Consider the following 15515-nt stretch of genomic DNA (forward strand, 5'->3'; position numbering starts at 1 on the left):
AAAAAGAATTTAATCAGCTTCTTAATTTGGGGATATTTTATTTTACACAATTATTAAGAAATCATAAATTAAATGATGGATTTTACTATTTTACCTTTTATCCATATGAATGATATTAATAGTGGGTGTCAAATGAGAAAAAAATTAATTAATTCTATCTTAATTTAATAAGTGATCAACTAATATGAGATATTTATTTTTAATATACTCTCTCTACTCCAAAATTATTTTTTGCCTCAATACATCCCTATTAAGAAAAAGAGAAACTATTACATAAATTATAATATACTTTTCATGTTATCTTTTAGATATTATCAAATAACTCTTGAAATTTCAATCAAATTAAAATAAAATCAATTGAGTCTCGTGGAGCTCATAACTTGCAAGTGTAAATTATTATTATTTTTAATATATTTTTTTAAAAATAAATAATTTATTTATTTTGAATAATGAAAAATAGTTGAAACTTTTATTTTTTTGAATTAGGGAGAATAAAATGATCAATTAGTTTTCATCACTACCTTTCTCTCTCTCTTCCCTTATATCTGCTCCTTTTCACTTAGTTTTACAAATTTTGATTTTTTTTCCCCTTTCGAACCATAATTTCAGATTCTGAATAAAATAATCTCTATAATATATACTCCTAATTAACAAAATTCAAATATTTTTTACCCACTTGCTACTATATAGTAATTAATTTAACCTTCAAATTTTCACTTCCTTTAAATCTACTCACTCCAGGTAAAACTCTCACATCACATTTTTATTTGTTTTATTGCCTTTATTTACTTGATTACATGTGGAATCGGGTGAGATTTATCACGTAAAATGTATTTATCTATATATATTCAACTTTATGATGATAATATTAACGTGTTTACTTATGCATAACTAAAGTTAAATGACACGTTTATATGCACGCATATTATAGCTCATTTTTTCGTTCACTTTTACTCTTTTTTTTGTTTAAAACTCAAATTGCGGTGCTAAATAATACTACTTCTGACTTAATTTATGTGATATCATACTTTTTATTTTTCGAGATTCAAACTATATAATTTTATCATATTGACATGAGAATTGTTTTCATATATTTTTGAATATCTAAATTTTAAGTTTATCTTATTCAGTTTAACTTCAAATATTAGTTAAATTGACTATCAGGAAGCGAATAAATTCAAACTGTACAATTTCATCGTATTCATATGAGAAAAATTGCTAACTTGTAATGGTTATTGTATAGTGTTTGAATATCAAACTTTTAATTTAAAAAAAAAAAAAGTGAAGGTTCAAAAACACTAGAAGTGCCTCGAGTTTCATACGTGAACTATTAGGTGCGTAAGTTTACTACCTGAACTATAACTAGATGTTCATCTAAACACATCTCAACTATTAGTTGTTTTCTTTTCCTACGTGAAATATCATATCGTTCAGGTAGGATAAGGGAACAACGAATGGTCAAATTATTTTTGACAAATATTTGGTGATAGTTCAGGTAAGAAGCTCGAAAAATGAGAAGACTTTAGGTGTATTTTTGACACTTCGCTCTTTAAAATATTAAGTTGTTTTTATCTGTGCTTGTAGTTTCTTGTTCGTAGTGTTCTGATGATGTTTGTGATCTCGAATAGATAGTTTATAGTATTATTTTGTCGGTGTCTTGTTTATTTTATTATCTAACAGCGTGCTATCGCATTTTGTTGTTTATTTTTATGTGTTTTGTTTGTTATACTGTTATCTGTCCTGAACCGATGGTCTATCAAAACAATATCTCTACTTTATCTGAGGTAGTTGTATGGACTGCATACACTTTACCCTCCCAAACCCTCCTTTGTGGTTAACTCCAAAGATTAGTCAAATTAACTTTCGGGAAGCGAAAAGTGCCAAATAAATTGAAATAGATGGAGTAATAGTAGTAGAGAAGCCAGATAGTAGTGTACATAGTCAATATCTGGATTACAACTGTATTTGTGCGGAAATTTTCTGTGTACCAGTTTGTGGAAACTGAATTGGTGATCAAGCTTGTGAGTAGCATTTGGTGATAGTTCCAGTAGGAAACTTAAGAAATCGGGATACTTAAGGTGCGTTTTTTGACCCAATATGAAGTTGATGTAATCCACTTTAGCTTCAATGATTAGTCAAATTGCCTTTTGTGAAGCGAAAAGTGCCACATAAATTTGAACAGAGGGAGTAATAGTAGTGTATATAGTTTCAATTTCAAAAAATTAGTAGTTATATAATTTCATGTCTAGATTACAGCTGTATTTGTGCGGAAATTTATTGTGTACCAGTTCGTGGAAAATGAACTGGTGATCAAGCTTGTGAGCAACATTTGGTGATAGTTCAGGTAGGAAACTCAAGAAATTGGGATACTTCAGGTGTGTTTTTGACCCCAATATGAAGTTGATCTAATCCACTTTAGATTTAATGATTAGTCAAATTGCCTTTGGGAAAGCGAAAAATGCCAGATTTGGAACAAAGGGAGTAATACTAGTGTATATAGTTTCAATTTCAAACAATTAGTGGTGTATATAATTAATGTCTGATTACAGCTGTATTTTTGTGGAAATTTGTTGTGCACCTGATTGTGGAAAATGCATTGGTGACAAAACTGTCAGCTTGTGAGCAACATTTGGTGATCGTTCAGGTAGGAAACTCAATAAATTGGGATACTTGAGGTGTGTGTTGGACCCAATATGAAGTTGATCTAATCCACTTTAGCTTCAATGATTAGTTAAATTGCCTTTTGGGAAGCAAAAAATGCCACATAAATTGGAACAGAGGGAGTAATAGTAGTGTTTAGAGTCAGTGTCTGGATTACAGATGTATTTGTGCGGAAATTTCCAGTGTACCAGTTCGTGGAAAATGAATTGGTGATCAAGCTTGTGAGCAGCATTTGGTGATAGTTCAGGTAGGAAACTCAAGAAATCAGGATACTTCAGGTGTGTTTTTGATGCAATATGAAGTTGATCTAATCCACTTTAGCTTCAATGATTAGTCAAATTGCCTTTTTGGGAAGCGAAAAGTGCCACATAAATTGGAACAGAGGGAGTAATAGTAGTGTATATAGTTTCAGTTTCAAAAAATTAGTGCGTATAATTAATGTCTGGATTGCAACTGTATTTTTGCGGAAATTTGTTGTGCACCTGTTCGTGGAAAATGCATTTGTGACCAAACTGTCAGCTTGTGAGCAGCATTTAAAGTTGGAACCTAGATGATCTCAGGTTTGGTGATGGAGAGAAATTTTGCTTAAGGAAATTGATGTTCTTGCTAGTGTCCGTAAAATTTCAAAAGCAATGTAAAAGTAATCTAATGGTTATAAATCATTTGAGCATAGTAGTATTTGGGACGTGCCCACCTAGATACATGCTAGCTTGAGGGCACAGTTGATTGTTTGAGTCATTTGTTTGGTATGGCATTATATAGGCAATTTCTTAGTTAGGAAGGATATATTCTCATTAGTTGTGAATCTTGGTTTATATAACTCTCGTCATGAGGATGTGTTGAGTAGGCTCAATGCGTTAACCTGTTGGTTTGCCAATTGTTTGATCAAGTGGTGTAGGCAATAGTACAAACTGTTAGAAGCAGCAGATAGTAAGAGTTAGTTTTGGTGAATTTCACGGTTAAGTGTACCGGAGAAGCAGTTTCAGTTGTCTTTCGGGAGTTGGAAGTCGATTTTTCTTGTGTTTTTGGTAATTATGTTGTTGAAGCACTTGAATGCAGATGCAACAGTTTAGATTGTCAAATAAAATGGTTATATAAATCCACATGGTAATTAGTTAATTTTTGACTTTTGTCTTTTATATATATCTAATATGATTCCTTTATTCTCCAACACCCACAAAAGAACCGTTCTTGATATTATATTATATACTTTCTCCAATTTAATGAACAAAATGTGTAGATCTTTCTTATTCTCGCGATAAATTTCCATCAATCTTTTTAGCAAGAATGTAGACTTTGTTGTAGATATACCAGGCTTAGATCGAAACTGATTCTTTGTCACTCTTTTAGTGTACCCTAAGTCTACATTGTATTGCCCCACAAAGTTTCATTGTGTGGCTCAAAGTTTTAATGCCTTGATAATTCCTCCGCCTTTGAATATCTCCTTTGTTCTTATACAATGGAATCAAGGTACACTTTCTCCACTTGTTGGTACCCTACCACTTCTTAGCCGCATTACATGACTTAGTAAGCCGTCCTACTCCATCCTCTCCGGGACACTTCCAAATCTCTACGGGGATTCCATTTGGGCCACTGATTTTTTAATTTTCATATTTTTCATAGCATTCTTTACCTCTGCTGGACTAATTCAGTGAGTGTAGTTAAGGTTTCTGTCATGCGGGATGTATGGAGATCCAAAATGTTGTTTTCTTGGTTCAGATTAAACAATTGATCAAAATAGCCTCTTCATCTCTTTTTGATCTCATTATCTCATTTCAACACTTGTTGAGAATTATCTTTAATACATTTCACCTAGATTAGGTCCTTACTTCTCCTCTTAATACATTGCCAACCTTTTTCCTTGAAGAAAAAATTACATAGACATGTAGCTAGAGAAATATTCAAACTTGGCCATTTAGCTTAAGTATCTCCAGAAGCATTTGGTTTTAAAGACTTCCATAGCGCTAACAACAACAACTACAACAACATCCAAGTGTAGTCCCACAAGTGGGTCTGAGGAGCGTTGGATGTATGCAGATCCTACCCTACTTTTGTGGGGTGGAGAAACTATTTCCGATAGATCCTCAACTAAAAAAAAGAAATCTAAGAAGAGTTGCAAGAAAAGAATAACATGATTGCAAATAGTAAGGAACAAAGCAAATTGCAAATAGTAAGGAACAAAGCAAATAATCTTTTTACAAAAACGAAAACAAAGCAAATAAAGCAAGATACTAAGACAGGCTAGAAAGAAAAAAAATAATGCTACGAAGTGGCAAGATAGATACAAGCAAAGAAACAAGAGGTAACAATAAAAATAAAGTGAAAGATACTATACAAGTATTAAATAGGAATACTACTATTAAGGAGAAATTGGGAAAAGATAGCCCCTATTTCTTCCACATAAAGGTGCTACAATGGTCAGCTATCTATTAATCTTTTACTATAATCCTCGACTTCCAAACGTTCTTATCTACGGTCATGTCCTCATTAAGCTGGAGGGGTGCCATATCTTGCCGAATCACCTCCCCAAGTTCTTCTTCGGCCTATCTCTACCTTTCTTGACACCCACTGTAGCCAATCTCTCACACCTCTTCATGGTGCATCTTCCCACCTCTTTACGCGCCCGAACAATCTCACCCTCGCTTCCCTCATCTTGTCCTTCAAGGAGTTCACTCTCACCTTGCCCGGGATAACTTCATTCCCAATCCTATCTCTCTAGTATGCCTACACATCCATGAAGCATCCTCATCTTTGCTACCTTCATCTTCTGAACATGTGTGTTCCTGACTGTCCAACACTATGCCCCCATTCAACAAAGTAGGCATAATCATCGCTCTATAGTACTTATCCTTAAGCCTTGGTGACACATTCTTATAACATATCACCCTGAAAGCGAGCCTCCATTTCATCCACTCTGCTTTATTACGGTGCGTGACATCATTGTCAATCTCCCTCTTACCTTGTATTATGGACCCAAGGTACTTGAAACTTCTTCTCCTGCGTATAACTTATGTATCAATCTTCACTTCCAGCTCCGTCTCGTGCATTAGGACACCGAACTTGCACTTTAAGTACTCAGTCTTAGTCCTCCTTAACCTTCGGGCATCTCGTTAATCATTGTTGTTGAGGAATGAGAAAAAGTTCCACATCGATGGTTAATGATATAGACCTAGGTCTCCTTATAAGGCTTAGACAATCCCCCACCTTTTGATCTATTCAATAGGCTCGTACCACTGTATCTTTGAGTTACAAAAAGACCATCCATCTCATACCACCGATGTGGGACTTTTTATCATTCTTCAACACCTCACCTTACGCCTAAGGCTGGACATCTGGAGCATGGGTTATAATTTTGGGGACAACATTAATTTCTTTACATTCGATATGGGTCTCTCGAATTTTATAGGGTTGTAAATATGCTTTTGGTAATCATCAACCATGATTGTGCACACTCCCGTCCGGACAATGTTTGGGCGTGAGGGGATGATGAAAGAAATGTGCCACACCGGCCCGAACCAAGATCCCCACACTCCTTTCGGACCGAGACAAGATCTCCCATATCCTTATATGGACTCGGGCAATCCTCTCAAGCTAGCTTTTAGGGTTGGGTTAGGCTTAAGATCCATTTCTTTATATGGTATTAGAGCAGGATGTCCAACCCTCGGTGTGAGGTGGGGTGTTGAAGAATGAGAAAAAGTCCCACATTGGTGGTTCCAAACATCTCCGTAGAACCTCCTTAGGGACTTTATCGTATGCTTTTTCTAAATCAATGAACATCACATGTAAGTCTCTCTTCCTATCCTATACTGCTCCAACAATCTCTTTGCTTTGTGAATGACTTTTGTAGTTGATTGCCCTACATGAATTCGAATTGGTTCTTGAAGGTGACCACACGTCTCCTAATCCTCAGCTCTATGACCTCTCTCAAAACTTTCATAGTGTGTCTTAGTAGCATGATACCCTATAGTTGTTGCAGTTTTGGGTATCACTTTGTTCTTGTACAATGGGATCATTATACTCCACCACCATTCTTCCGGCATTCTAGCCGTCTTGAAAATCACATTAAAAGTGTAAGGTTTTGGGTTTTTGATTGCTCTCATAGTACTGGTAAGGAAAAAGTGTGTTTACTTACGTAAGGTTATGAGCTTTTAATTGCTGGGCACCTGGCCTTTTTATTCTTGTATGAACTGCTATTCATAAGTATTAGAGCGTCTGTTTTAGTAATCTGATACTTGAAATAGCGAGTAATTCTCTACTTATATTATGGCCCCTTATTTCTCTTTTATTTCCGTTTTCCTATTTTCTATATTTATTTTGGAGGGGAAGGGTGTGTCTAAGGTTTTAGTGAGTTCTTCTGCAGCTTTCCGGATTACAGCCCTGCTTCTTTTGAGTGCATGCAATACGTAAAAATGAATTATAGATAGTCTTTTGTAATAGAAACACTTAAATTTTAGTTAATCATTTCTTAACTTGCAGGTCCATGATATCAGCTTTGCGCAGATCAGAGTAGAAGAAGCTTTTAGATCATGATATTTTATCTTAAAACTGATGCGAAATTTATGAACTCCTTTATGGGGTAGGAGTGGAACGAGATGGTATTGCAATTCAACTATCTATGGACATGGAAGAGATACCAGTTGACGGTGGCTTTCTCGAGAATAGATACCCCAATACTTCATGGTGGCGTTCGGAATTTGCAGAAAAGCTTGGATCCGTCTCACTTGATGGCAAGCAAGAAATTATGAGGAATCGGGAACTAACTGAAAGAGAATATGATAGGTTGTCCTCTCAGATTGCTTCCCAGATTTTCTGGAAAACTGGAACACTTTCAGAACCAATACCAAATGGTTTCTACTCTGTTGTTCCTGTGAGTGCTGACACTAATGATTTCTCTGTATTGTTGCTTGTATCACGACATTCATTCTATTAAAAACTATTTTTGCCCTCTAAGATCTGAATGAATTGAACATTAACCGCATACGACTGATGCATAAGATGCACTTCTGATATGATTTTTCTTATAATCAGTAAGTTACATGTCATGAACGATAGGATGAGAGAAATAAACATTGCATTGGCAGATTGCTCAGTTGTGCTTCCACAACTATACTGTTTTGTCCATTGATAAAAATGTATATTCGTCTTAACCATTTTCCTATCAAGTTATATACCTCATTTTTTTTAGTAGCCGAAAGAGGTTCTTTTATCAAGTATTTGATCTAGGTTACCTATTATTGCTGAAGAAATCATGCTGATAAAGGAAACTTGAATTGTATAAAGAGCTTGCAGTTTGAAAAGTAATCAGAACATATCATGCCATAATTTACACTTCTAATTCTTTTTCTTGATGTTTAAGAGCTTCAAATCATTTAAATTATGTTCAAATCCCGCTATCTAGAAAAAAACTTAGATTTTAGATTGTAGGATTTTCTTTTTAATTGGAAAAGAAATTGTGCCTTCATTGACTGTGAGGAGTTATAAGGCCTTATTTGTTTGCACTTAATGGAGGTCTGAATCTGAATGGTTAAGAGCTTAAGCGCATTTGTTTACATTAAGATTTAAACACTTATTTGGTATGAATAGGTCTTAATCATTAAGATCTTGAACAAAGTGTTAATATCATTTAGAGATATTTTGTGTGGATTCCTAAGGTGCCGAGAAAGATGTATTTCTTCATGTGGTTAGCTACTAGAGGGGCCATTTTGACATCAGGGAATTTTAGAAAATGGAAGGGTGTCGTATTTCCTGTGTAAGGAGGATGGTGAGGACGTGGATCATATTTGTGACATTGCAATCTACCCACGAGATTATGGTGGGTAGGATATCTTTAGATGGTTTGAAGTTTCTTGGCCAAGATCCGTGAAGGAGTTGATGTTCTGTTGGAAGAGGGGGGCAATGAGAAGAAGGCACAAGGCATGGAATGTTACTCTTCTCTCTTTAATGTGGGTCATCTCGAAAGAGAGAAATAGGAGAACTTTTGAAGGGGTGGAGACGAGCTTTGCTCAATTGAGGAGCAGCCTCTAATCCGTTGTTTTCTTTTGGTGCACCCATGTAGTTCCTGTTTGCAGAGAGAATTGGGTGGGTTTTTGAACAGAACCATATTTTGTAGGCCATGTTGGCCTTATTATTTTCAATGAAACCTTTTACTTGATCAAAAACTCTTATGCTGCTACTTCTATTAGAAAAAAACTCTACTCTTAAGCTGCTATTAACTTCGTTTCCTCTTTTTGGGGAAGCTACTGTACTGTCTAGTTGCATGAATGGCGTATATTTGTTAACTTTACCATTGTAATTACTAATCTAGAGTATTTATTTCTGTATGATTAGAGTCTTCTCAAGGTCCATCAATTGCCTTAGCTTTAACTTATTTGAATAATCTGACCCTTTATATTTCCCAAGGAATATACCTAAAATCGACTTTTACATTCTGCCGAGGACACATTTCTGTGGGAGTTATCTTTTCAGTGCCCTTCCTACTTTCTTAGAGCTTCTTATGTGGGTACCGCTACAGAATTTTGATATGGATTGCACTGCTAATTTTAATGTGTGCTCTCTTTTGCTTCTTCTATTTGACTCAGGAGAAAAGGTTAAAGGAATGTTTTGAAGACATTCCTACGTTGGATGAGCTTCACGCTTTGGAGCTTGAGGGTTTAGGAGCAGATGTTATACTTGTGGATGCCAAGAAAGACAAGAAGCTCTCAATGCTGAAGCAACTGATTGTTACACTGGTGAAAGGTTTGAACTCAAATCCTGCAGCAATGATAAAAAAGATAGCTGGATTGGTGGGTAACCATGTATCCTCCTCCCCCGCACCTCCAATATACATATTAACTTGTCCCCCTAGTTTTAATAAGTTAATTAATGGTATAAGGATGACATTTAGCCCGTATAAGAAGAAAAGATAAAGTGAGATTAGACAGGATTATGGTGCGTAAAATGCAGTCAATTCAGATATCCAATCTTAGTGTTTCAGAAATGACATAAAATAAGAAAATGTAACCCATAAAATCAAAATAGGATGAATGAAATAGAGGAGTTCTACGGAAGTATTATGTAATACAAATATACATAGCAAAGTGAAAATCAGTTTCTGTAGAACAGTTTGTGAGGCCAACAATGTTATTTGTGAGTGAATGTTTGGTTTTCAGGGTCCAACATATCTACAAGATGAATGTTGTAGAAATGCAGATGGACATGCGGTCATACAACATTGGATAAGACATACAACATTGGATAGGATTAGAAATGATCACATCTAATAGGAGTTGCAGGAAGCATACCTAGAGGATAGAAGGAGTGCAGTTGTAGGAGATGGTTTGACCCTGCCTTACATAGACTTCCGAATGTACCAACTATAAGTGGGACAAGATGATAATTGAAGGTGCTGATATACCTAAAATCACGTGTAGTTGTATCAAAGACCTAAAATTTCTCTGAATAAGTGTAGACTGTAGATTTAGCTTAGATTAGAATATAACATGGAAGGAAATGATCTAAATATGTTGTATGCAAAGTCCAACTAGTTAGAATTACGAAAAAGTTGTTATTAGTTATTACCCTTACAGTAGTTCCAACATTTTTAGAATTGGAAAATTGTTTGTTATTTGTGCCTGGATCGAGAATGGGCTCTCTCCCCGTTCTATCTTCCCAACAGGCTGTTACACTAAAGTTCTTTACTGTTGGAAATGATAAGGACTGTGGAGTAATGGATGCATACAATAGTGTCATGTAACCCATCCCAACTAATTTGGAAGTGACTCGTAGTTGACATACATATTGACCTTTTCTTTTCTTGATGTCTTTGTAGCAATTTGTTTTCGTGTAATTATTTCTTGTTTGTTTATCTTTTACATCTTAATTGGTGCTCTGTGAATTGATCTCTGATTTTGGGATATTGTATAATTGGTGGCTCTGTGACTTGATCTCCGATTTTGGGATATTGCATAGAGAGGATTAGTAATTTTCACTTAGCCTTGTTTTCTTGTCATTGAAGTTCATCCCAAATTTTCTTCTTTCCTTTGAGTTCAACTATGTTATGTTTATTCTTCATAAACCCTTTTTATGTAATACTTTATGTTTCCTATAAAACTACAGTTGCCTTCCCTCTGATTTACTTAGTCACTAGACCTCCTGTGTAATTCCTGAAGTTGTGTTACCTATTAAAAAGAAAAAAGTTCCTGACACTATGTTGACATCCCTAAATACGCTTTTGGATGTGGTGTATGCAAATTTCTCGTAACTTGCATGTTATTCTACTGATGCCGTCAAGCCTTTTTGTCTCTGATGCTGCATATCCATCCAGTGGATTTTCCAAATCAGCAAAGGGGAAAATTTTCAAATTTTTGAGAGATTATTCCTCGCATGGTCACTCACTTACTGATGTTATCTAGTAAATGGGGTAGCATTAGCAATCAAACTGAAATATTTTTGGTGCTAAAATGGTGATCTCTGTAGTGTTACACTTTGAACTGCTACCCTTATTAAAGGGAAAAAAGTTGAAGTTAAATCTGTGGGCATTTGTGATTTTTCCGTTGCTTGTATGCCTTCCTATACAGGTGGCTGATGTTTACAAACGACCAAACTCGGAACTAAGTCATGCTAAAGCTTCACTTGAGGAAGCCTCTCAGATTTCTGAAAACAAAGGCGTCCAACTGTTGGGTCAAATAAAGAATAGTTCATCCCGTCCTCGAGCAATATTATTCAAATTGCTTGCAGATGCTGTAGGTCTTGAAAGCCAGCTAGTTGTGGTGAGCTGGGAGCTTATTTTTGCTTGCACATTTCTGTTAATCTTTAAAAAAATTAGGACAAAACATTGTCTTGCTACTTGTTACTATGAATTGTTGCTACCATTTCTTTCATTTCCATATCTATTTATATTTTACTTATTATAGTTTTATGCTTCGCAAATCAGGGTTTGCCTGCTGAAGCAGCATCTGAGTGTGCAGAATCGTATAAGCACATGTCTATACTAGTTGTGCTAAATTCTGTGGAGCTATTTGTGGACCTTATTCGTTTTCCTGGTCAACTTATTCCACGAACAACCAAGTCTATTTACCTAACCCACATAGCTGCTGGGGAAAGTGATTCTGCAGAAAATGATTCCTGTGATTCACCTCTGGAGCCTAATAGCCCCCTCTATGAGTTTTCAGAGAGAAATGATACTGATAGGTTGGAAGAAAATTATTGTTCATTTTTAATATATTCAATTTGGATTTTGTTTCTGTACTCTTCTTCTGTTGTGTGCTGAGTATTTTCCATTTAGTTTTTATACGCTTCTTCTGGATATAAAAAAACACTCTTCTTCTGTTCCGTGATGAGAATCGTCATAGACATATTATCTCCCCCTAGAAATTTCTTTTTCTTTGGTGGAGAAACACTTTGTTCTACTTCTCACATATTGTTTTTTGTTTTATTTGTTCTTCCATTTCTACAGTTCTGAGAAAGATGACATCCTCCAGTATCAGAGGAGATTTGAATCATCTTCAAATGCTGCAGGATCTTCATTGAGGAATATGATGTTACGTTCTCACACTTCAATTGACAGAAAACTGAGGTATTTTCTTGCTCATACTGAAAGCCACGATTTAACTTTTGAAAGGTAATTTAAAAGACCATCTTTCAATGTAAGACAATCTGATGGTCCATCCGTCAGATTACTTTTGAAACCTAAGGTTTATTTTGCTTGCTTTTTATTCAATCATCTCTGTACCAGTTTGTCTCAAAGTGAACCTAATACTACAACCATTTGGAGAAGAGGTTGCAGGAAAGTTATAACAGAACCGAGGACTGCAAGTTCAAGGTTATTTTCTTTTCCCAGACCCTATTCCGATTTTTTCCGTGACATATTTTTTATTATGTTTATAAGTTTTTCAATCGTCTTCTAATAATGCACTTATTCAAACTCATGCGATGTTAGGGTCTATACATGCTTGCACATGTCTCAGCATGTTACATGAATTTGGGCGTGAATGTTAGAAATGCTTATGGAATAGATACATGTGTATGTTTTCAGTTTGTAAGGTTTTCTGCTGACATTCCTTCTCAATGTTAATGAAACTCAATGTTACCCAGCTTTGTTCTTGTGAACATATCCCTGATTGGATAATCAGGGCAATGGTGCTAAGCAGGCCATTAAGGGCATAAGATGAACACAAATTTATCATGTCGGGTAGCTTGAATGCAAAGTACAACATGCTTTTGAAACAGAATGTTTGAGGTCTGTGTTTTGCGATTAAGGTACTTTGTGTGTTGCACATTGCATAATGTCGGGTTTTCAAATACGATTGGTTGGCTTTTATCTGATTTATTTCCATTTTAATATTAGACACTATTTTATTATTGCCTTTTACTCTTAGATCCTTGGCACAAGATGAGGACGATCCTCTATGTTCTGATCCTTGGTTCTGTTGCTAGGTTTTTATTCTGAGTTCAAAAAGCAGAATCTTATTTGGTGACGCATTGTCAAATGCTTTATATCCTTAATGTATAGTTGTGTTATTTTTTCTCATTTTTCAAATGCTTTATATCCTTTCAGTCCTGAGCATCCTTCATTTAGAGCACATGTACGGTCCATGCTTGGTGGTGATAACAAAACTTCGAGAGGTTATTCAGATGATGTTTCTACTTCAAGGTATCTGATTCAGTCCTGTTTTCTGTTTCGTCTCAGAGTATAACTGCAATAGTTTTGTTACTTTTGGTCTTTCTATGATTTTGTCTATATCAGGTACTTTTCTCATTCATGTTTAGTGACTTCCAATTTACACCCCTTGGTACATTCACTTAGGTTAAAAGTAATAAAAGAGGTCAATGGTGCATATATATATGTTCTGAATCTTAATAGGCATTTGGCCATAGATTCCAAACGTTTTCCACTTCCATTGGAATTTATGGAGTTGGAGTTGAAGATGGTGGTGTGTTTGGTTATACTTTTTCCAATGTGTGATGACCCAAAGTTGTTACGTCTGCCTGAGCCAATTGAATAATCGTGAAAAAGAGAAATGGGGTCAGCAGATATGTTACAAGGAACGGTGGAGATAATAATAAAACAACGGTGGAGATTAGCCCAATTATTAAGGCAGCCAGCTCAGCACCAACTCAACCAATTCTATAAATAGCCTTAACAGAAATTGGGATAGGCAGTTATGAATTTGACCAGAATTCTCCTTGTCTAATCTTCTAGAACCTTCTTCTTTCTGTTCTACTCTATCTTCTCCTTCATTACTTCATTCTAAGCTTTACTACATGTATCCAAAGTGGAAGTTGCAGATTCATAGTGAAGTATAGCTTAGTGTTTTCTTATTCGTTGATTGTAATCGTTGGTTGTTATCAATAAACTTCGTTCCATTATAAATTCGAATTCACAATTCCAATTGAGTTAGTTACATTACAAGTGGTATCAGAGAAACGAACCTGTCTTGAATGTGGGTAGTAATTCGAAGAAGATGTTTGTAGAATCATCGCCCTTGGTTGAACGAAACAATGCAAATAGAATGACCCCAATGGATGGGATGTTGGGTATAGTTGTGAATGTTAAACAATTGCAGAGGTGGTGTGAGGATTGCATATGTAGCGTTGACTGCCAATGCAACTCTTGCATCTATGGGTGTGTAGCCAGTGTTGACTGCCAATGCTTCTTTTGTCTTGAAGTCTGTTTGAGGGAAATGAATGAAGAGGACAACCAAGCTGAGGTGGTTTAAGATGACCATGAAATGGCTGAACTGCTGAGGACTGGAAATAGCAGTAAAATTGATTCAAAATATAATGCGAACCAGATGTTCGACGAATGTCCTCAATGGTTCAAATCTGAAGTTCTAGTTGAACTCCACTCCATCCCAAATACGACCACCACGGAGACCGTGATCGTGAACTCACATCTGAATTCACGACTTCGTGGTGAACTCGGGCTTCCCGAAGAAGGACGAGCACCTGATCACCTTTCGAAGCGCGGTAGCCAGGACTCAGATTGACTTTTTGTTGCTTAGGAAAGGGGATAGGGCGTTGTGTAAGGACTGTAAAGTCAACCCGAGTGAGAATCTTTCGACCCAGCATAGGCTCTTGGTTATGGATTTGGGTATAAAGAAGAATAGAAAGAGGAGGAGTAAGGAGTGTAGACCGAGAATTAAGTGGGGCGGCCTGACGCCAGTGAATGCATGGGAGATAGGGGAGAGGTTGGCGGGAATGGGGGTGTGGGAGTGTAGGGGGGACGTGGATAGTATATGAGACAGGGCGGCAAGGTGCATCAGGGAGAATGCAAGTGAGGTGTTGGGTGTTTCTAGGGGCCGGGCCGGGCCGGGCACCATCGGGGGGATTGGTGGTGGAATGAAGAGGTGGAGAAGAAAGTGGGGACCAAGAAAGGGGCGTATGCTAAGTTGGTGGAAAGTAAGGACGAAGAGGAGAAACGGGTAAACAGGAAAGAGTACAAGCTAGCAAGGAAGGAGGCGAAGTCAGCAGTCACGGCAGCTAAGACGGCCGCTTTTGAGAGCTTGTATGCAGGGTTACAGGGGAAAGGAGGGGAGAAAAAGTTGTTTAGACTTGCTAAGGTTAGGGAGAGGAAGGGTCGTGATCTCGATCAGGTGAGGTGCATTAAGGGGGAGGACGGTAGAGTGTTGGTGGAGGATGGCCACATTAAGAAGAGATGGCAGTCGTATTTTCATAGGCTCTTGAATGACGAAGGGGATAGAGCTATTGTGTTAGGGGAACTGGAGCACTCAGAGGAGTGTCGGGATTTTAGCTATTGTAGACGTTTTAAGGTAGAAGAGGTTAGACAGGCTGTCCGCAGGATGCGAAGGGGTAGGCGACGGGGCCGGATGAGATACCGGTGGAGTTTTGGAAGTTCGTTGGAGAGGCTGGTGTAA

At 36.7% G+C, this 15515-nt stretch overlaps 1 protein-coding gene across 9 annotated transcripts in view; it reads left to right on the forward strand.

Annotated features, from left to right (window-relative positions):
* The first annotated feature begins 543 nt into the window (after nt 1-543).
* Nucleotides 544-15515, forward strand: part of LOC107845449 (RAF proto-oncogene serine/threonine-protein kinase) — a 35394-nt gene continuing 20422 nt past the window's right edge. Inside the window, exons 1-9 of one of the 9 annotated variants that reach the window (XM_047398453.1) lie at nt 2101-2644; nt 2732-2939; nt 7138-7528; nt 9240-9443; nt 11217-11408; nt 11573-11829; nt 12095-12214; nt 12374-12460; nt 13196-13291. In XM_047398453.1, the coding sequence (XP_047254409.1) occupies nt 7277-7528; nt 9240-9443; nt 11217-11408; nt 11573-11829; nt 12095-12214; nt 12374-12460; nt 13196-13291 (1208 nt within the window). In that variant the 5' untranslated portion in view covers nt 2101-2644; nt 2732-2939; nt 7138-7276. The other 8 variants (XM_016689786.2, XM_016689787.2, XM_016689781.2 and 5 more) reach the window with 8 other exon arrangements.

The sequence above is a fragment of the Capsicum annuum genome, chromosome 10 (assembly GCF_002878395.1).
Source record: "Capsicum annuum cultivar UCD-10X-F1 chromosome 10, UCD10Xv1.1, whole genome shotgun sequence".
NCBI lineage: Eukaryota > Viridiplantae > Streptophyta > Magnoliopsida > Solanales > Solanaceae > Capsicum > Capsicum annuum.